This window comes from Dinoponera quadriceps, unplaced genomic scaffold (genome assembly GCF_001313825.1).
Source record: "Dinoponera quadriceps isolate SergipeBrazil2010 unplaced genomic scaffold, ASM131382v1 scaffold1565, whole genome shotgun sequence".
Taxonomy (NCBI): domain Eukaryota; kingdom Metazoa; phylum Arthropoda; class Insecta; order Hymenoptera; family Formicidae; genus Dinoponera; species Dinoponera quadriceps.
Window position 1 is genome coordinate 1,644,173 of NW_014556124.1, and position 23,324 is coordinate 1,667,496.

Sequence of the window (23,324 nt, forward strand, 5' to 3'; positions counted from 1 at the left end):
TGAAAATAATTAAGAAAGGTCAAGAGTGAGAACTATGCGAACTACGCCAACGCGAAGTAATTTCTGTTTTATATTTTAATCCGCATTCTCGAAGAAGTGTGCGCAGTGATTAGCGTATGTGTAGGAATCGATCTTGCCATTCCTTTGTTCTCGTTCACCTCCTTCTTAAACGTTAACACGCAGAGAGAAAGATTCCTTTGAATTTAATAAAATTTGCTCAATTGAAACCGTTTTTTTTTTTGGAACGAAGCAAACAAACAAATGTTTGAATCAACAAACAAGATTGTACAGTTTCTCAAGCAATATAAATATCTTCACGTCAAATAAACATATTTCTTTTGTATTTTGGCGAACATCGCTATGCTTGTCACAAGCAATAAATTATTTAAAAAAAAACTACAAACACCATGTTAAAAACTGTGTATATTTGAATGCTAAAAAAATATTAAAGAACTTCGTTTCTTCTATCGAGCGATATTTAATATATAATGAAATAAATTTTTCTGTTGAAAACCAAATATTACTTTCTCCAAATATAATACTGTTTTTTCTTTCTATCAAACCACCTAATTTATTCTAGCGAAGCAACGACATTTTTATTCAAAATAACGCTTGATATTAAATTATGTCCTTTGTACTAAATAAACCCAAATCAGACAAACACTAAATCCAAGGAAACCTTTTTCTCTGTGCAGAGATATTTCGATGATCTCCAATTTATATTTATTTCACAGGGACTAAAATCACGCCCAATGTTTGGAGCGAAATTGTATATACATAATTCCTCGGTTCGTGAATTTGCTCTTAGCCAGTCTTAATACGCCATCACGCGAAGCGAAGGAATAATGAAACGCAAATGTTCGCCACGAGATTCGACTGCCGAGTAAACTGCGTGGCGCGTCTGCTCGGGCAAGCGATCGTACTTTCGTGGACAGTCGTTTGTATCGTGGTCGTTTGGAGATATTTTTTCACCAAGAGACCGCGAGAGAGAGAGAGAGAGAGACGCAAAGGCGACATATGAAGAGGGACGCGCGTTCCGCGGCCGTGTCTTTTTCGCGAGTATATTCGCGCAGGAGGGACGCGTTGGTTGCGCGCGGGCGCGCGCGATGTTTAAGGCACTCTACCTGTTATATTCCGTGGCGTGTCAGCCTATTTATATCGGCCTAGATTCCGCTTTTACATCGCGAGTCACAGGTACGCGCCCCGAGGATCAGCGCCGTGCAGCAGCGCCGCGCGAGATTCTCTCACGATAAGCGCGTGATTAATTTTTGCGAAACTGCACCCTCGCGCGTTTCACGCGTGCACGCGCACGATCTCCCGCGCTCTGTCTCTCTTTCTCTCCTCTCCTCGGTATCGCGAGTTACGACGGGTTCACGGATTTACGTATACATGAAACGAAGTGCCGCGAGAAGGCGATCGCGATTTCGCACCTTCTCGAGAGCGCTTGCGAAAAACAGCAGTGTGCTTAGACGGCCGATAAAAAGTATCGGAATCGTACACGAACGGAACAGGCGAGAATGAAAATTACCTCACGGTGATCGCGATAAGCGATCAAAGTCGCCCGCAAGTCCGAAAGTTGATCTTCGGTATCTTCCGATTCGTTTCGACGGCATTAATAATTGTCGAGCAAATTCCAGAATCCGTATCGGAGAAGATCTAATAACGAATAATTTTTCACCTCGTTCTCCCTCGTTACACCCGCACCATGCATACTCGAAATACAATAAAAAGGAGAAACCGTTTCGCGTTTATCCGAAACTTTCCGGCAGAATTTCAGGATGAGAGTCGTTCCGAAATCATTCCAAACTCAGCACTCCGTCCGCCGCGAGCGCAGCGCGAGATTCAGAGGACTCCCTCGGGGTCGAGTTCGTTGCTCTCCCAGTGGCGTTTCAGTGTCGTGCGACAAAGGGTTAGCAGCGTGCTACCTGCGACGACGATGCGAACAAAGTACCCGGGCGGAACGGCCGGTATATACCGGATTTTACCGCGGGACGTCGTTGATCACCACCGAGTCGCGAATTATTCGTTCGCGCTTTTCTTTTTTTTTTCACGAGCGTCGTTCGAAAGGTGTGCGATAGCGATCTCCCTGCGCTGCTCCGGAGTGCGAGCAACTGCGATTTCCTGGTATCGATATATTCCCAGTTGCGTGCGCGAGACCGGCGCGAACGATAGCCAAGCGCGGGCTCGCATGCTCGGAAAATGTGATATTTTCCCACGTCGGCGTCGACATCCTTCGAGCATGGCCTACTTGGCGCTGTGTAAAAAGGGCTCGGCTCTAAATCGGGAGCAAGTTTACACTGTGCCCATCGCGCGCGCTCTAGCTTTATTCAACGATAACCCGGCCAGCCTCTCGAGTCTCTTCGTTCTCTCGTCGCGCCCGACCGAAAGCACGACACGCGGCCCGAACCGCAGTCTAACCCCTTCGATTCGATCTGACGTCCGTCTCATTTTGCGATCAGCCATTGTCGCAACTCAGTCGGGAAGTAAACGGTGTACGACTGATTTTACAGTCACACAAGTGCGTCTCGTCGATACGAATATGCTTTATACGGGGATTTCGCCTCTCATAATTTGAAATCCTTAGATTAAAACAGCAAAAATTATCGAATATAAATGCGAAATGGTTCGAAATTGAAATGAATGTTTACTGGTATTACGTAATATTTATTTTCCATTGAAGAAACCTGCTGGTTTTAAATTCAGATTTTTCCGCCCGGCAGATACTTCGTTAAGATAATTTCTTATATTCTCAATATTATGTGGGTTTGATACTTGTCGCAATTCTTTTAACACGTACAAGTATATATCTAATTATACGAAAGAAATGTATCGTATATAATCATTTATATTTCCGCTTCCAGTGAATATTCGTCAAGAAGTGTTAAAAGTAACCATTTCCCAATCTCCAATTTCACTTGGATCAAGTCGGTATTATTCGAACAGAAGTATTTTTTCCAGTGCGCCTATCTATCTCCCTCGGGTCTGGGCGACATCCAGGTCTAGGAAACATTTCGACACGCGGCAAAAATTAATTAACCGATCGCTTATCGCCGAACGCGGCTTTCGCGAGTATGAGAGATCGTCGTCGCGACGAGGATGACTCCGACTCGGCTGGAAATCGGCGGTGTCGCGGCAGCTCGACGATGCGTCAAGCCAAATTTATCATTCGGCTCGGCGCAATACACCGGCTGTACAAAAGTCGCTCGGGCGACTTTTCTGTTTTCTTCTCTTTTTTTTTTCGTTCCCCTCTTCTTTTCGGTCTCCGAGATCGGTCGGCGCGAAGTGCAGCGTGTGCAGCGCGTGCAGCCAGGCGTGCGGCGCGGGGGCTTTCGTGCGTGGAATAGGCTCAAGGCTGCGCCGCGCCGGTGTAACACCGAGTAACTAACTACTTACGGCACACACCGTCTACTACTGCGCTTACTGCCGGTACACACAACCGCGGCTACCTGCTCTCCCCCCGATCGGTGATCGATCAATCGCGGATCCGCGACGAGAGATCGAGGACTCGCCGCGCTGCCTGCCGTTGTTGCCGCTGGAAAACAGGCGGTCGCGCAGAACGAAACCGCCGCGCTGTGTCTCCGTGCGATCCGTTTATGCCGTTACGCACGACGATTCTCGCGTATATCGCTCGTAAAACGCTCGTAAAAAAATGTTTCGTAAGGGAGGAAGAAAGAGGAAGAAACAAGAGGGAGGAAAACCGAATATTCGTCGGTGGGTGTAATTTCGTGCGTACGAACGACGTCGATTAGATCGATCGAAGGCGTCTCGTTTTCCCGCTCTGGGAAAATCGCTGGTCTTCCCCCGCCTCGATGACTGATCTCCGCTGTTAAAAGGAGACTTTATTATCCGTTACATTCCTGCAGCTACTGTAAATTGACTGGATCGCGCTAATTGAAGAAAAAATTGAAGTCTCGTCGAGAGAGAGAGAGAGAGAGAGAGAGATGCGAGCGATCACGCGATTATCTTTCCTTCGCCGACGCTCTCCCGCTTAACCGACGTAAAAAGTATGGAGTGAATCATCGATAAATTTTTTCTCTTGCACAATGCACGTGTTCCCGCGTGCAGTGCTTTGCAATGCGCATACTTACTCCATATTGCGCGCCGATTATACGCAGAAGTCCGTTGCGGTAGTTCGAAATTTTCCAACGTACGATCCTTCGCGAGCATTGAGTTCTCTCGGACGATTACGTTGTTACAATGCAAAAATCGCTATTAAAAAACGGAATAGCGAATTATAAAGATAAAGATATCTTTCCACAGGTGCGGGTCGTGGGCGAAAAGCCGCACACGCTGGGATTAAATCGTCGAGGTGACTCGCGCGAAATCATTCTGTGATCCTACGATCGCGGATTTCAACCCCCCCTCCCTCCCCCCTCCTCGGAAGACTCTCGTAGACTCCGCGTTATCATTTGGCGGGACGTGAAACACCTGTATTACCCAATTTTGCTTCTCTGAAAAGAAGACTGCATTCTTCTCCAACGGACGCCTCGTGCTTTTCCATTATCACAGTCATCGCCGTCGCGCGTGATAAGGATGGAAAATAATCCAGCAAAAACACGGGAAACTCCGCCGGCGGGGATTGTTTGCACGCGAACCGCCGCATGTTCGAGCGGACTCGCCGTCGTTTTCATACGAGCGCGGGTGCGTAGCACACTTCTTACCATTCGACGTGCATTAATTGGACGGTAAGACCCGACGCGCGTTCCCCGCGCGAGCGGAATTCCAGTCTAGTAACCATACGATCGTCCGTACGGCCCTTTAAAATATTTTCCACGGTGCGGCTCCGTCAGGTTTCGCTCTCGGCGAGAAAAAAAAATTCCCCCGCTGTTTCGCGTTGTTCTCGATTTTCCCCGACGTTTTCCCCGACATCTCTCGCTCTTGCTTAGCCGGGCGCATTACGGTGGGCTGACGATATCTCCGGATCGCCGAGAGCGCTACGAATTAAAATTCAAGAGGGTTGCGAATTGAATCGGAGACAATAAAAGTCGGGGTGCGACGCGAATTGACGTAAGATTCGGCAAGCGTTCGTTACGGCGATCGAATGGCGAAACTCTCACGCGATTGGATCGTCTCGACTCACGCTCGTAGAGACCGCCGTTAACTTGACTCATCGCGCGTACGGATTATTTATAGAGCTGCGGTTCGCACTTTTCTCGAGATCCGCGATCGGTATCTCCTCGCTACACATTTCTTTCCACGGGGCTCGCCCGATGGCGATGGGCGAAAAGTGCCAAAGAGCGCCAGAGAGAGTTTCTCCTTCCCGTACCGTGTCTGTGCGACGGTATTATTTTCTTTTTTTATTGAAACACTTGACAGACCGACGTAACGTGACGCTAACGGTGTCGCGGTCACTCGCCATTTCACGAGATAACCGAAGCGGCACGCGCGGTCCGACCTTCGTCCGCTTGATTTCGACAAGTTAACAATTTGCAATATCGACAGACACGTTCGCTATCCTAGCAATCCGTGTGCCCCGCTTGCATTTCGCAAGAGACGTGCCCTCTCTCCCTCTCTTTCCCTCTGTTTTTATCCCAACGCGATATTCGTCTCGATATTGTCGAATTACCGTCGTCGCGCCTCGTCGTGACTAACAATCCGGAGCCAAGCTCCGTCGAACTTCGTTCGAAGTGCTTGAAGAAGGGAGGAAGAAGGGAGTGCACGGGCGTCGCGACGTTGTGAGGTCGGCTGAGAGAGATGACGGAGGAACAGACGGCGGGAAACCGCGCTCCTCGAGCAACGGAGGAAGTATCCTCCGCGCGGAAGTAGAGAATCGTCGCGTAGCTCCTCTCAATCGCGTCCGTCGCGTTCCCATCTCTTGACGCTGATTTTTCCTCTGACGGATGCAGCATAAAATGCGATTGCACACCGCGGACAACGTATTTGGGGAAGGAAGGAAGGAGAGAAAGAAGGTAGGGAGGGAGAGAGGAGAGAACGCAACTCCCTGATTCAGAGTAAGCGTGTTAACCGTGCGAGGCCCTTCGCCGCTTGGATGTTGCGCTCAGGGGGTGAGGCAAGGGTGAACCGCGTATCGACGACGGGACGCGGCGACGGCGTCGGTACGTTGCGTCGCACTCGGGCCAAGAGAGCGAGAAAGAGCGTGGGAGGAAGGTGAGGAGAGAAGGAGAGAGGTAAAGAGCGAGAGAGAGAGAGAGAGAGAGAGGCAAGAGAAGCGCGGCATCCCGTAGTAGCTGGGGGAGGGGGGGGACGGATCAGGTCGGCAGGGTAGCTCTTACGGAAGGGCGCGGTGGGGGAGGTAGGGACGCGGCGGAGTGCGGTCAAGTGTACTGGGTAACTGGGTCAATGAGAAAAGCAAGAGAGAGAGCCGACGTTGTTGCTGCGGGAGCGCAAGCGCGCGCCTCTGCTTGCTACCCGACAGCTCGACCCGTCCACCACCCTCCTGCACCCTCCCCCCTTTTCGAAAGTCCTTCCGCGCGATGTGCGCGTCTTCGGTTTGTGTGGTGCAGCTCAAATCCCGCGGCCGATTCGCGCGCGCGCGAGGGACGCGAGACGAATTCGTAAGGCGAATATACAAGGAGAACACGTGTGTGTGTGTGTGTGTGTGCGGCCGATGTGTGGCGGCGAATACGTTCGTTACAGCGTGCTGTTAAACATGCCCGCACTCGTATCGGTCTATTTTTACGGGCGTTATCGTCAACAACGTCGCGCGCACTTGGCGATAAAACGGATTCGCTCGCTAGACAACAAATCGCGCGATGACGCGGTCGTCGAATTGACCATCGTCATCCACGTTGCGGCCGCTTCACTCATTGCCGACGCTCTTTGTCGTCGTGTAAGCCTGCCTTCTCAGATATTTCGCTGTCGTCGGAACAACACCCAGGCCGTCCTAGGAGCGATAGGAAATCCGCGACATCAACCCTCCGCGTCGTCGCGCGATTTCACGATGTCGCATCGCTCCGAATAAAACGCTGCATCGACGTCGCGCACGCGTCGATCTCGCTTACACGCCGGTGTCTACATGTGCATGCGTGTGCGCGGGTGCCGACGCTTTAAATGTAACACACACATGCCACGTATACAGGCGGCCGACTCGCACCACTCACACGAACGTCGGCGAGTACAAGGTGGTCCAAGTGCATCGGGTAAATGGGTCGAGCGAATTAATTCATGCTGGCTGGCAAGCCGCTCTTCGTGCCTCGTCTCGCTATATACAACAAAAACAATATAGATTGCGACAAAATGTGAGCGCGCGAAACGCTGCGTAATTGCGAGCACCGGGGAAACGCACCGTAAACATGGAAAGCGCATTAGCGGCTGACGCCGACTGTACCCTTCTTGTTCAAGAGAAAGAGTGAGAGAGAGAAAAATGCGAAACGTAAATTGCATTACTGTCTCGCCGTACATTTGCAGTCTAGTTTTTTCCTCCTTTTTTTTCTTTTTTCTTTTTTTTCTTTCCTTTTTTTTTTTTTTTTTTTTTTTTNAATATAAAATCTCGCTTTTTCAAATATAAAGTCTCGCCTTCTGTAACACACGTCGGCCGCCGTGCTAATTACAGTCGATTGTGCAAAAGCCGTGCGCACTGCTAATTGAATCACTAAAGATACGATAAATAAGCATGACTAAGAATACGTGTATCTTTTTTCTTTTCATCACGATGTCTCGATCGTGCAAGCATTCTTTCAAATGTATTTGATTCATTACCTCATGCATAACTTGTTAATTCATTCAGCTCGATAATTCGTACTTACAATATCTCATATGTAACTTTAATAAGACGCGATAATACCATGACGTCACCGATAACTGCCACGACATTTAGTACGTTATAACGTAAAAATGTGTATCTCTACAGTATGTTTTTTTTTTGGAAATCGTTTCTTCTCAGGAGACTAACTAACGTATCCGTCCGATCCGTCGAAAGTAAAGAGATGACCCGCTTCGTTCGATACTACTTTGTTCTTCGAGCGAAGATATATACGAATACGCGCGATCATAATTTCTGTCAGTTATCATCGACGTTTCTCTCTCTCTCTCTCTCCCGCTCGCTCGCTCGCGAAACATCTTCCGGCAAGACCACGATGACGGGAACTCTCACGCGCGCGAGCGATTGTCTTATCACGCGGAACAAATACTGCAGTCGCGATGCGTGCGCTCGCGCTAAGTTCGCGATACATGTTTACTCGCGCTGCACGCATATTACCAAATTGATGTCGTAATAATCTATTAGCATAGTGCCGTACGGATGATGAGTCGGGGGCTTTCGCAATACGATGCATCGCGTTTCATGATTAACACGATAATTTGCGCGCGCTCGAGGCACGACACGAATAAAAAAAAAAAAAAAAAGGAAAAGGCAGTTTCGCGCATATAAAGTAGTATTTCCGCTGAGAGCATTTTGAATTTGATAAACGACAGTCGCTGACATATCGCGATATACACGATCCTCTCGCGAATTTTTTTTCTTTTAACTATCACTACTATCACGAATATTCTTCATCGCCGCGCATCTTTCCGCTTCGAAAGAAGAGACTTGCAATTTTTACTTGAAAGATGCAATTACGTGCAGTAACGCCGAAAACTTCGCCCCGCGACGCGAGATAAAACTCTGAGATAGCTCCGTTATGCGCCCGCGCCTCGCCGCGACTTTATCGAAGGAAAGTGATATATCTGGATATCTCGCAAGGACACCGTTAACTTAAAGTTCGCCAGCGAGACACGTTAGGGGCGTGTCGCGCGACGTTAGGATACGCGACGGATCTCGACGAGAGCACGTGGCTACGCGATCGGAATTGCGCTCATCGTCGGTGAGTGTGTGTGTGTGTGTGTGCGCGCGCGTGTAAGGGAGGACGCGTAGCGGCGTGACGTCGTCGGCACGGCGTCGGCACGTATGCGGATCCGCTGGTAACATTGGTGCGGAAATCAGGTCACTCGTATCAAACCTGACCTACATACTGCTATCATCCGTACTATCGCTTTTGATAAAGCGTTTATTAACCGGGCGATTATGTGCTCGTGAAAGATTCACAACGAACGGCTCTGTTCGTCCTCTCTTTCTCCCGCTTTCCCTTTCTCCTTTCCTTCGGTCTGACATTAAACGATACTGCCGCCAAGCGGTATTGGATAAATATACCTCCAAATGACGCATCCCGCAGCTACATGGAATTCTCAGTTCGCCCGTTCAGTTTCAGTAATCCGTGTCATCTCTTTCGCGGTGTCTCAACTCTACGATGTTAACTCTGTCTCTCTCTCTTTCTCTCTTCCTATATTGTCGCGGGATTCGCTCATACTCTTCTTCCACGAGGAATTATTTCACTCGAATTTGTCAGGGGTATAATTTTTTAGGCAGGTCAATAGAAGAAGATTGAGAGACATTTTCGCTCGTTATTTTCTATTTCCTTTCGTCCGATTAATTACGATCAATCCCGCGAGACCCCGTCGTCTAATGATAACTAATGATAACTACTTTAAAGTCACCCATGCTTAATGTCCTTTTTTACCCTGAGGGGTAATTCAAGGTTAAATCCCGAGGGAAATCCGTGTCTCCCTACTCCTTCCGTCTTCCACCTCCCTCTTGCTTATCGTACAGCCCCCTCCCCTCCTCCCTCCGCATTCGATTTCGAATCGTTCGACGATTAAGAGCGCCCATCGATTTAATTCCTTTTTACTTATCCTTCACCTGCCTTCGCGCTCTGACGGCCGGGATGGTAATAATAATTCAGGGTAAAAACGCCCTCTTTCCCAACGCCGCGCTAAAAATAACGGGCAACAAACGACGCGGCTGACCTCGTCTTGGCCACCGTCCTTCCTCGATGCTCCGAACTCTTTCATTTGATCCAGTTGCACATCCGCCCTCGCCGATTCTCAGCCGTGCGGTCGCGCGCGCGCTTTTCGATGCAACGCCTATTTCTCGCAATTACGCAATAATCTTTAATCACGCAGTATCATTATTATCGTCTTATTACGTGGCCGCGGCTAGTTAACTTATCTATATCTCGCGTCAATAAATAGCGACTCGCGCGCACATTTGCCCGGCGAATTCCCGCCGGTGATCAATTATCAGAAATCCTTTTGACAAAATTCCGCGCGCAATACGGGAGAATGGGAGAATTTTGTGGGCACGACCAAGAAATCAAATTACATCTGGTGGTGTCGTGATTCTGGTCGGAGGCATCCTTGACCCGGAATTTCGCAATTTGCATATCCCAAGCGACCTAAAATAGAACAGGCATTTTCGTCGTTCCGACCTCGTCGGAATTGCCGATGAATTTCGCTTTCCCGTTGTTGGGAATTATCGCTTTATTATTAACGTGTCGTGCATACGTACCTCCTACATCGCGAGAAGGGATAACTTACAGCGCGAGAGAACCGCGTGTCGTCCTTCGTTTTATCGAAATGACGAAAAGAACGAGTTCTATATATATATATATATATATATATATATATATAATTTTTTTCCGAGAAAGCAGAGGGAGAGATTGACGTTCCGGATTAACGATTCATTTGAAACGCAAAGCGCAGCGGCTCCGTTCGTACGCGAAAATTGGCACGCGCGGGAGACTGGCACGGGCAAGGCTTTTAGCAGCCACTCGCGCTCCCGAGCGAAAGTGCAAGCGAGAGTGTCGGTAATCGCGACGCGCGACGCGGCGCGAGGAAGAGAGAGTCGCCCGCGGCTTACCTCACTCGCTTACGAGTCGAGTGGAGCGAGTGCACGCGTCTCTTTCGCGTAACCGCTCGACGTAACAGCCGTAACTAGTACCATTGCCAACGAAAGCCGACGCGGAAAGTAAAAGCGGATGAGCCACTTCTCGAGCGAGCGAGCGAGCGCTCTCTCGCGCTGCCGCCGCGGCGAGAGAAACGAGGAGAGAGAGAGAGAGAGAGAGAGAGAATGGAATTACGTTGATAGCGCGCGGAACAGGCTGGAGAACGAGAGCGAAAGGCTTTCGCCCATTCATCGGCTCGGCGGGCTCGGTCGGGCTGAATCGAGAGAAAGAGGGAGAGAGAGAGAAAGGTGGCTATATCGAACGCTGCCTAGAGCTACAGGGAGACACGCGACGCGCTATTTCTGATCGAGAGGCGTGAGAGAGACGACCGTGACGGTCGTCGGAATTACGAACGCGTTCGTTTCACACTGCCGAGAGCGGCAATCTCGTTTCGACTGGCAATGACGATTCGCAGCCAAACCGTGCGCGCGACTCGTCTTCCGTCTAGAGCGCGACGCCGATGTAATTAGTGACGAGCAACGATACCGCCGACGACTGCTACGTCACCTCGCAAAATCGTCAGGCATTTGCGTCAGGTGCCACCACCCGTCGTCGTCGTCAGTGCGATGGACCCGTTTGGCACGTTTGGCACGTGCCGCTCTGCCTCGTGCTTTCGCGCGCGAGATCCCCTATTGTCTCGTTCCGGATCGATTCCGGCCGTTCGGCGGCGTTAATCGCCGCGCATCGCCGTCGGGGCGTGTCTTAAACTCCGTGAAAATCCGAAAAATCTCATTTCCATCGGCACCGTAATGAATTCGATTGAAATCGACGAGCACGCGAAGCCGACTCCGGTTGTACGATACGGCGAACGTTTGTCCCACGAACGTCGGCGGAAAAAATCCATAACGAAAACAAGGATAATTAAGGGATTCGTACGCACGATATGATCGATGTCACACGTTGGCCAACGCCGCCGCGGCGGTGCACGCTTGTCGTCATGTCGCGTGGAAGCCGGCTCGAATGCGACACTGTTGCTCTTGGCATCGATTAGGACCGGTGCAACTGGGCCCGTATTTTCCCACCCCTGTTTTTCTCAGGTTACTTTTTTTGTCTTCTTCCTTTCGGCTCTTTTTTTTGTTCTCTCTCTTCTCACGAGACACACGCACGCTCGCACGACGCACGCGGTGCGTCGAGCAAAAGTCCTACCCGCGCTAAAATTGCAGCCCTCGCGCGAATACGTAAAGTTTCGAGGCATGTGCACACGCGCGCGTCGAGCTCGTTCCGTCTGGCTCGGCCGGAATTATTTCTCGAAGGAAATTACCGGTCATTACAGTCGCCGATCATTATTATCGGCCTTACCTTTCGCAGAGCCGCGCTCTCGGCGTGCTCGATTCTCCTTCCGACCTTGAGAGCATCATCCCGTGCTCCCGCGGGAGGACCGCGATGTTGCAGTCGCATTGACAGTCGCGCATTCCCTCGCTGTGAAAATAATAAGAGAAACGATCTGGATCTCGGTAGACCTATTCTGTAACTTTTAATGACAGTGTCGCTGTCGTTACGACGTCGTTTCCTCGCGCAGCATCTCCACCATATATTTTAATCTGCATAACAACAAGTCAACGAGAACGACACTCGTCGTTGGGAATTATAGAGTAAACCCGCCGTCGAGATCCTCGTCGATCATCGGTTCTCGCGATCGACTCGACCGCTGAATGTGCACGAAAGCGTATACAAAGAAACGTTTCTTATGTTTCGACCGCTCGATATGCAGTTTGAGGCAATAGCTACTACCGCTTTGAACATTTTCAAAAATATTTCATTAGCAACCGAATGAAAATGAAACAAAATTTGCATTTGTAGATGTTTCGAAATGGTGTCAATTTTTGTTTGATTAATTTTTCTCCCATTTTCATATTTCGAATATACTCAAGGCGGTAGTGGTTACAGCTTCATCTTGTATATTTAATGTATTCAAAGCCCGTGGAAATTCGCAAGAGTTGTCGTAAATTCTTAAATCCTCCCTCGTTGGTGTCAAACTGATTTAAGATCATTGATCCATCTTCATATATAATAGAAAGCAAATCCGTGTCGTCGACAATGGAGTCTCCTCTTTTTTTTTTTCTTTCAACGCATTTGTTTGCCCATAATACAACAACATACATACTCACGACTCTCCGTAACTTTTGAATTGTCGGTAATTTTTTATCCCCTTTTCGGAAGGGACGCAACGCGGAGGGTCTTAGTCGGAAGGTGTGGGGGAGGGGGAGGGGGAACGTGTTACGATACAAAAGTTTCACAACGCGAGCTTCTGCCCAGTTTCATCTCATTTCGTTGTTGACTGCGCGTTGACTTTTGGGACCGTTTCTCTTCTCTTTTGTAATCTACGTTCTCAAAATATTGACAGTCACCCCTTGATTTACAGCTATTCATTGAAACACGAGGGTTGCAGCGTGCATTCTAAGAGCGAACGGTTCAAATAGCGGAACGAATTACCCGTTATAATTTTCCATTCACAAACTCGAAAATACTACGCTCCCGAGACTTTGTTCGGATTTCCGTAAATTAAATCTCGTTCTACGGAAACTACGGTGTTACACGATTTGTTCCGGCGTTAGCATGATGAACCAGTTATAGCATCCGCTGCATCAGACTGCTGCAGACCCCATATATAACGGTTGCCTCTTTTCTGTTTCATATCGCAAAGCGCATATTTTCGCACGAAAAACCTGTGTTTCTTCTCCGAGTTCCCGATCCGAATTTTCCGACATCGTCGATTGACGTTTTCACAGATTTTACGATCGAGGATTCGCGGGTGGACTCGAGTGGCTTCCGGCGATGCGACTCACGATGCGTCAATCTGAGGGAAATGAACGTTCGCAGAACGTGTATTTCTGAGCAAGATTCCGTTCTCTGACACGTAGTTACAGCGGGGCCGATTGTAAATAACAAAGAGAAAACAAGAGAATACTTTCTTACACATTTCGACCACAAGCTTTTATTTTCCATATTGACAAGCCTGCGAACCGAGTAAATCATTGCTCAGTTTGGTCAGAATCTAACGGAAGCTGCCTTTAAACCGCTGCCTGCGGACACATGTGTGTACTCAATGAACGGTTGGTTACAATCTGCGGGTTAATTTATCTTTGTTTGTTACTTGGACCGTATCTTCCGACACGACCACGCGCAATAACTTAAACTCGACACTTAAACAAAGTCTCGAATGCAACGAATTGCCGTTACTACTGCCGACTGCGTTTTAGCCACAAAGGCATTTTAAGGGTCAGTTTTACCAAGCTGTCCCTCCTGACGACGCAGATGGTAATTATTTCACACAGTCCCTTTGTTCTTCTTCCTACTTTCATTCCTCTTTCCCCGATTTTCATGCTATCGATAAATAACTTCCAATTCCCCGAGAGGGGATTCCGACCCTTCCCGAGAACGGTCGGGAACGAATGAAATTCAGTCCGAGCGCTCCAACACGTGCGCCAGATGTACGGTAATAAAGTATAGAAAACACGGAGAGAACGTCAGATATGCGTGCGCTTGTCTCTGAAGCCGTCGTGTGTGCACATCACCGAGGAAGAATAGAATATCGTCGCGGCGTTCGCGTGTTCTCGCGACGACGGTATGAGAAACTCTCTCGAGTTCCAGAACGATCCCCTCCCACCCCCGCGCGCACTTACGTTTCTCTTTCTTGCGCTCTTCTCCTCTCTCGCTAATCGCGCATGCATAATAACGTAATCACGCGCCCGCGGTATCCCTCGGTGTGCACGACGCCTGTCGATGCGTCGCGGTGCGGCATAGACACACCACCACCACCGATCGCGCATGGTCTCGCGGGTACCCTATGTGGGTAAATGTGTCAAGGACGTGCGAACTGGCCTGCAAAACGGCGATCCGTGTTTTGTGGATGAAACATTCCCTCCCTCCTTCTCTCTCTCTCTCTCGCGTCGCTCTTACCCGACAAAGAGAGAACGGCAATTTTTGCGAAATCTTCGTTGCAGAGTACGGATCGATCGACCTGGGAAATATAGGTCAGGCGTCAGGGGAATCGAGCTTTTTCGGCAAACGATTCACCGATCCCTTATCGCGCCGGTATCGTATCTAAGTGCAAGTTCGGATCCGTGTTTCAGCCTAAAGCTTTGCGGATTCCTCTCGGTGTCTCATTATCGTCGCTTGATTCGCCGAGGAGACACCCGGATTTCTATTTCGGACGGCACGCAAGTAAGTGAGACGCGAACCGATCGAATCGTGCGAAAGTCGTCGCTAAATATTGCGACGCTCGCGGAATAGTCCATCGTCACGGCACGGCGAGAGGAAAAGAAGCTTTGTCACCTTGTTATTTATAACTTTTCTCTCGGGCACTCGCGGATATTGCGGATCGGGGAGCCGCGCGCGAGCCGACCGGATTTTCGTTAAACCGGACAAAGAAGACCCTTGTGACGCGGCGCAGAAATATGCATTACGGGTGATACAGCGCGTAACACAGGCACAATCGGTTAGATTTTACTTTTAGTTTCGAAAATGGGATTGCGAGGTGGGGGTGGGCCTTGGCACACTTCACACACCGAGACACACTGTGCGCTGCGCGAGAGAGCGAGCGAGCGAGAGTGAGAGCGAGAATGACAGTGAGAGAGAGACGCGCACATAGTAATACGCTCATATTCCTTGCGACGAATATTACAAGCTATGATTCCGAACCAGCACAGCCAAGGAATAATCGCATCGCGACGCACGGCGTCCGTTGAAACGAGCGCTGTTATCGTAATCGTTCTCTCTCTCTCTCTCTCTCTCTCTGTTCTTTCGCGCTAATAACGCGTACAACCTTGTAATCGGCTCAACCCGCGTCCCGCCTCGTCGTATAATCCTCTCTCCTCTTCCCATCTTTTATTTTATGCACGCTCGGGGAATAAAACGAATCGAGATCGATCTCGCAAGCGTGTGGCAACGTGTGTCGGGGAGCGGTGTTAGGAAGCGGGCGAGCTTCGAATTTTCCCGCACTCCGTTCTCCGGGGGTGTTTTTTCCCCTCCCCACCAAATTGCACGGAATTACAACCGCTGTCTGAGGGTCGACACGCCGCCGACGGCTCGCGCATCCGTCCGCCCGCGAAGCATTTAAAGGATCACCGCGATGCTAATTGACCCAGAAATAGCGTAATACCGATAATGGTCGCATAATTTCAGCGTATACGGGTAAAGGACTCTCCGCGCGCTCTCCGCAGCCTTGTGTATGTCGTGTCGTCGTTATCGTCAGCGCCGCCGTCGTCGTGGAACGAGTTTGCGTTTCGAATCGCGGAATAAAAACGGAGGCACAAAGAGAGAACGAGACTTGGTTGGAAGACGGTGGGAGAAAGGGGAAAAAAGGGAAGTAGCGCGCGTCGCCGTCAGCCGTATTTTCGACGGGGCGATTCACGACGACGATGATCTAACCCATCGTGTCGTCCGTCTACGATTATTCTTCCCCGTGCTGATAATCGTCCGCGAAAACGCGCGTCGCGATCGGACGCGCATTCGCAAGTCGGTGGTGCCGAGCCTCCTCTCCGCCGACACGCCCGAGTCGGCCGTGTCGGCGGCGCGCTAAACGATATTATCATTAATTGGAGCGTATAATTGGACCGTGTTACGTAACGCAGCGATAATGCCGAACGCGACTACTTTTTCCTCCTTTTTCGCAAAGCGCGATAAAACTTATTTCGGAACTCGAGTTTCCTTTTTTTTTTTTTCTTTCCTTCCTCTTCTCTTATATTAACTCCGACTCCGTAATGCGTATTCCGCGCGTTGCGCAACCGCGTCTCGCAATCGTCCCGAAAACGCTCGACGACGACGCCCGACGAAAGTAAGCGAGCCGCGACGACGATCCTCGTGGAATTTTCACCGCCGGCTTCTAGATGTCTCGTCGAATACATTCCGTATTATCTCGCTGCGATAAAACATCACCCGCGTCTCCATCGACGACGGATGATGATGAGGCGCGCGCGCGCGCTGATACGCGACTGCCAAATGCGGCGGTGCGCCCGTCGACTTTACACTTTAAAAGTTTCTGGGTCGAGGCTTTCACTTTCTTTCATTCGTTCCTTCTTCCGTTCTTTCGAGGCGTTCCGTGCGCCGCTTCTCGCACGGCTTCTCGCTCCGCGCCGCCATCGAGACCCTTTTCGCTTTCGTTTGACCCTTTTTCCAGCGGCGGTTTCGCCACCGAACCAGCCGCGACAATTCTTATTCCACCTGCGTCCTGCGCCGGTACACGCACCACCAACACGGACTCTTCCGCCGTAGACGCTATCCGGTAGAAATAATGCTGAGCGGTACGTACACGCGTGTGTATTCACTTCCGATCCGAACAAAAGACACCGCTCCGCGCTGTGTTTAGAAGCGCGCGCGGTGCACAATGAGAGACGGAAGTCGGATCGATCGTGTTTCTTTTTTTTTTTTTCCAGCGGGATTCGCGCGATCCTCGCCCCGATTTTTCCATCGACATTTCCGGGCATCACGTGCGGAGGAGAGATAGAGAGAGCAGATTTTCCGTCTCTCGGGGATTCTCAACGCCGTCGGCGTTATCCGCTCGTCGCCTTTCGCGGCACGCTTCGATGATTTTAGCGGAAGAGCGCGCGTGCGTTTCGCGAGCGCGCTCTTCTTCGTTTCTCTCCTCATCGTTGATTAATAAATTAACCCACGCGATGCGACCCACGCCACTCTCATCTTCGCTCGTGTATACTGATATTTCCATCGTGCATCGAGCATCGTGCCATTTGCTATCGATCGCACTATGCCGGGATCTCCGCCAGGCTCCACCTTTCTATCGCCGTCAAGGCTCACCAATTATGAACAATCTTCAGACTGAGCGTTTTTTTTTTCTTTTTTTTTTTTTACAAAAGTTTGCCGAGACTTTTCACACGAGTAAACTCCTTGTCGCATCCTCGCGGCGCCGAGATGGCCGCGATAAGGTTGCCCAACGCGCGGGCATTTAGTTAGAAGGTGCGTTACGAATTTCCGGCTGTTGCCCGCAAAAGCGGGGACCTCTCTCGTTAAAGTCCGTTTGTCCGACGGGCACTTCCGGTCGGGAATCTCTTCCGAGAGCGATTGTAAAAATTCTGACTTGAGGCGTCGAGCGCGAACGCGCCGCTGTAACGCTCAAGCTCGCAAACCAGTGCACCCGATGCGATGACAACGATGGTGACATACGCTTGCGATACTCGCTGCGACGGTGTATTCATCGACGCACGTGCGCGCGCGCGCGCTCGCTCGTGCGTGCGTGCATGTGTGTACACGTGTGTTACGGCAGGAATGCTCGGTCACTTATACGGGAAAGAGTGTGAGACTACCGACTGAATAAATGAGTCGTTTGGATGAGTGACCGGGGAGGGGGGGGGGAGGGCAAGAGGCAGTGTGCGAGGAAGAGAGAAAGTGAGAGTGTGCGATCTCTCAAGAGCGAGAGGAACGGCGAAAGAAAGAAGGAGAGAGAAAGAGACAGAGAGAAAAAGAGAGAGAAAACACCGCGCGCGCGGCTTTTCGCGAGGAGTACGCGAGCGGAGAAGGCGCAGGCAACGACGGAGAGCGGCAGGGAGGGAGNCGGAGGAAGACGGAACGCGCGTGGAAGGTAAGGACAGGGTCTGCGAGCGAGACGGCGATATACGCGGCGGTGGAGCGCGAGAGCAGGACAAGGTAAAGCGAGAGGAAGGAGAGGAGGAGGAGGAGGTAACACGGAACGGAGGGCGGGAGAGGGAGCGAAACGGGCGGGCAGAGATAGAGAGAGGTGTATACAACGAGAGGGAGCGAGTTGCGCGCGGCTGCGTCATGTTCTCAACGAACTGGGTCAGTAGGTCTCCCCACCGCGCTCTGCGTCGCACATCTACCGGCACGTATACACACAGGCGGGCGCTAGTGCACCGTCGGGGAGTGCCAACGGCGTTACTGTTGACCCAGCCGAGGCGCTCGTACGTAGCCCGTGTGACGCTTCCACCAGCCGCCGCTGCGCTTCTTGCCCGCCGATATACACCCGCCGGCGTCTCTCTCCCGTGCACTTTGAAAGCAAGAGTCACTCTTGGCGCGCGCGCGATCACTGCTTCTCTCTCTCTCTCTCTCTCTCTCTCTTACACACACACTCTTTCTGTATCTCTCTCTCTCTCTCTCTCGTTCTCCGCCTTTCGCCCGCGCGCCTCGACTCCGGCAGAAGAAGCAGTGAGTCGAAAAGAAGAGAGAGAAAAAAAAGAAGAGGCTCGAGTCCTGGCCGATACGTCGTCGTCGGGAGCGTCTTACGTCACTCTCGCAGGACCGGTCGCTTTCTCGTCGTTCGGCGTGACCGCCGCATATTTTGCCGATCGCCCGAAAACTCCCTCGTCTTCTCTCCTTGCTCTCTATCGTTTCATTCGCAACGTCGGCGAGCATTCTCGAGATTCGTTCTCTCGCTCGCGCATCGCCGAAGATCCACCGGTGTTGTGTCAGGGTGGTGACAGCGGGTGCGTTTCCAAACGTGGTACGGTGGTAGACGCGAATCGTCAACGTGTAACGTCCGACGGGCAGAGCGTGCGCGCGAGCGACGCGTCACAAGCCGACGACGCGCTCGTGTACGCGCTCGCGGACAATATTTCTCCGGCCGACATAGACCTGGTTCCGTAAGTAGGTCATCCCCCGCCACCTCGGTCGCGCAACCTCCTTCTCGCCGGCCCCTCCACCGGAGTACCTTCGACCGCGGCAATACCGCCCGCTCTCGCTCCTGTCCCCTCCCCTCCCCCTCTTCACCGCAACCGCGTGCTACTCCCCCCCTTCCGCGGAGCGGACCTCTCAGGCGGGCACCTCCACTCCGCGTCGGGTACCTGGCCGCGCGCGGTGGCATGCGCTGCTGAATCACTTTCACTTATGCCGTGCGCTGTGTTGGTTATACTCCGCGCGCGCGTCTCGCTCACTCGCTGCCATCGTCGGTGCCCTCTCTCTCTCTCTCTCTCTCCTCTTTCGCATTCTCTCACTCACTCACTCTACCTTTTATCTCTCTCTCTCTCTCTCGGCTCCAACGCAGCCCGCGTCGGTAAAGGGACACACGCGCGTTCTCTCCTCTATACCTACCGAAACGCCGAAGGAGCTTGACAGTAGCGCGCGCCTCGGCACCATTCTCCGCGCACAGTTTCGTTTAATTTCCCGAGCACCGTCCTTGTCGTCGTCGTTATCGTCGTAAAAACGTCACAGTGTGCGATCGTGGCAGCGCGCGCGCGCGCGGCGAAAGTCGCCGCATCGGATTTCGGCAAGTGCGCCCGTGCTTCTCGGCGTGCGGCGCCGCGTATTATCGCCGCGACGGGAGTGCGCGCGACGGAAGAGGACAACAGAGCGTGTCGTGGTCTCGTCGTCGTCGATCCGGCGTGCACCCGGACGTCGTCGGTTCGTGGCCCCGTCGTTGACAAACGTTGTTGCCGCGGCGATACGTCACACGTATGCCGTGTCCCGCGAAGGCGGTCTCTACCTACCTACCTACTCCATGTGCCGTCGGTAGGGCAGCGGAGGGGAGGGGGCGGGCCCTTCGGGAAAGCAACGAGCCGAGAAGACAACTAGTCGTACGCAGATAGGCGAGCTGTCAGGTCACGTGGCCCGGCTCCTTGTCGATCGCAAGCGCGCATCCACTCGCTTTGCTCTGCGCTTAGACCAGGCTCGCAGCTCGCTCTCACTGGTGGTGCGCGCGTTATCTGGATTGCAGTGCGGGGAAGAGTCTCGTCCGTCGTCCTCGTGTGTACTCTCTCACTCTCTCTCCCGAGTTGGCGACTCGTCCTTTTTTTTTTTTTTTTCTTGGACTCGTCTGTAGTACACATCCCCTGCGTTATCTGATACGCGTCTTGCGAGTTCGAGGTTATAGACAGACGACACTACGGGGGCTACGTCGTGAACGTGCGCGTGTGTGTGTGAGAGACGCGACGACGCGCGTGTTGTTGACAATCGCCGTGCACGGGCCGCGCGTGTCCGTCCATCTGTCCTGTCACTCGGTGCTACTCGCCGGTGATAATCGCGTATTCCTCCGCCTCCGTTCTCGCGGACGAACGTGTTAACCATACGCGCCACACCGCGTCCGCATTGTGCTCGACGACGACAGCAGCAGCAGCGACGTTGGATTGCAGTGTGAACGACAGGGAAAGGAGGTCTCAGATCTTTCTCTCTCTCTCTTTCTTTCTCTTTCTCTCTCTCTCTCTCTCTCTTTCTCTTTAGAAGGGTACTTACTGCTCCGCGGTGTGTCGTACGATTATCGCCGTTTTGACAGCGGCGAGTGTCACTTTCGCTCGAACGTCGTCGGCCGCCACCGCGATATCGACGACTCTGATCATGCCTCGAACGTAGTCGCGGGTGTGCGCGCGACTTCCCATTCGACGGGGCTCGTGTGGTAGCCCCCGCGTGTTCTGTCGGCAACGTGTACGCGCGCGTACGCGTTTTGGTGGGTGCGCGATGGTTTTCCTCGACAAATGTGTGCCAGAGAGCGTGACTGGTGATCGATAATCTACGTGGAACCAAGAGAGTGTGTATGTGTGTGCGTGCGTGCGTGTGTGGCCCCTCTCGTTACACGCTACTTTGTTCCTTCCTTCTCGGATTGTGCCCTTGATATATCGTCACCGTCGTCGTCGTCGTCGTCGACATCATCGTCGTCGTCGTCGTCGTCGCTTAGGTGTTCTGTCATCGGCGTCGTTGTCATCATCGGTAAAAAAGCGACGGTCCGCAGGATCGGAACGTCAACAACAGTGGGTCGGGCCGCGTTTCATGGACGGTTTTAACAGCACGGTAACGCAGCCGACGTACCGTTGCTGCGTCCTCGTCGATCGGCGATCGGAACGGCCGAGAGCGAAGCGACGTGACAGCACGAACGAGCGTACACGGACGACAGGGGAAGAGAGAACGGTGCTCTCGTGCCGTCGTCCTCCTCGTCGTCGACGTCGTCGTCGTCACCATCATCATCGTCATCATCATCATCATCATCATCATCATCATCAGCGGCCACATCCGGCAGCGTAACATAGTCGTTTCATGCATGCGCCGGTACGCGAGCACCACCACCACGTCCCTTCGTCGTGCGGTACTTGCGCAAGGGTGATATGTTATTGGAGATGGAGCAGCATTCGGCCTTGATGTCCCTGAACATGTCGCCGTTCCACTTGAGCCCGCAAGGCAGCCCGCAGGCCGCCGGGCAACAGCCTCCTCCTCCTCCGCAGCAGCAGCAGCCACAACAGCAACAACAGCCGCATTACGGCTCCCCCCCCCCCCCCCNAGCAGCAGCAGCCACAACAGCAACAACAGCCGCATTACGGCTCGTCACCTTACGGCAATTGCGCGCAGAACTCGCCGTCGCCCATGTGCCACTCGCAGCCCCAGTCGCAGCAGCAACAAATGTCCGCGCACAATCCGGCACAGTCGCAGGGCGGTATCTCGGGTTTCGAGGCCGCCTTCTTCGACTCCACCACCTCCCTCGAGGAGCGATGCCCGATGTGCGGCGACAAAATGTCCGGTTATCAGTACGGGCTGCTCACGTGCGAATCTTGCAAAGGTTTCTTCAAACGCAACAGTTCGCCGTGCAGCAGCAAGAGGGTTTACGCGTGCTTGTTTTCGCCCACGGGTGGCGGCGGCGGCGGTGGCGGCGGCGGCGGCGGCGGTGGTAGCAATAGTAACAACGGCGGCAACGGCGGTAACGGTATCTGCGGTGCGTCTTCGGCTCTCGAGAGCAACGCCTGCGGCAACAAGAAGGTGTACACGTGCTTGTTCTCGTCAACAGGAGCCGGAAGCAGCAACGGAGCCGGCGCGTCCACCGGTCTCGACGGCAACGGTGGCGGCGGTTACGCCGGCGGCAGCGGTGGTAGCGGCGGCGGGGCGAGCACTGCCGCCGGTGGCGGTGGACCCGGCGCGGCGGGCAATGCCGCCGGTGGGCCCGGCGCGGGAAGCGGCAACGTCGCGGTACCGACCGCCGGCGCCGGTACCCTCTGCCATCCTGGCTTGAGCCAGGTCGGTGTCGGCGTCGTGACCGGCTCGATACCGTGCCCGTCCGACTTCCCCGACACGAAGGACATCGTCATCGAAGAGCTGTGTCCGGTGTGCGGGGACAAAGTGTCCGGCTATCACTACGGACTGCTCACCTGCGAGTCCTGCAAGGGCTTCTTCAAGCGCACCGTCCAGAACAAGAAGGTGTACACGTGCGTCGCCGAGCGGTCCTGTCACATCGACAAGACGCAGCGCAAGCGGTGTCCCTTCTGTCGCTTCCAGAAATGCCTCGACGTCGGCATGAAGCTCGAGGGTGAGTCTCATTCACTAAGTGAATTCATTTACCTTAGCATTTTAGTCGCGCGCGCCGAGTCCACCGGTGGACGACGACTTTTCTTCCCGTCGGCGAGAACTGTCCCGGATTGCGTCGCGCCCGTATTTGGCCCGCGGACCTCTCCGAACTACCACGATGACGACGACCCACGTGTCGCGGAGTCGCAGCGTACGGTTGGAGATGCTAATTTATGTAAAGTGTCGAGAGGATCGTTTGAAACCGAGGGAAAAGTCCACGTTGAAAGCGTCTTTACGCAGGCGCGCGCTCGGGGAAAGATTATGACCGCGGCGCGACGGTACTATAAAGTGCATTTGTCTGTTACACAAAGATACCGGCGGTGAAAAACGCTTCGTTGTGTTTATATCAGTTTGCGTTTCCAATGTGAGGAGGGGGGGGGG

At 52.5% G+C, this 23,324-nt stretch overlaps 2 protein-coding genes across 2 annotated transcripts in view; both read left to right on the forward strand.

Moving 5' to 3' along the window:
* LOC106746761 overlaps positions 1–18,006 on the forward strand; it is a 46,545-nt gene extending 28,539 nt beyond the window's left edge. The window contains exon 2 of the mRNA XM_014623750.1: positions 13,448–18,006. Within this exon, the coding sequence (XP_014479236.1) occupies positions 13,448–13,572 (125 nt within the window). The 3' untranslated portion in view covers positions 13,573–18,006. The remainder of the gene's footprint in view (positions 1–13,447) is intronic.
* Positions 18,007–18,250: 244 nt separating this feature from the next.
* LOC106746758 (nuclear hormone receptor FTZ-F1) overlaps positions 18,251–23,324 on the forward strand; it is a 24,316-nt gene continuing 19,242 nt past the window's right edge. The window contains 2 exon segments of the mRNA XM_014623745.1: positions 18,251–21,830; positions 21,889–22,905. Coding sequence (XP_014479231.1) covers positions 21,716–21,830; positions 21,889–22,905 — 1,132 coding nt within the window. The 5' untranslated portion in view covers positions 18,251–21,715.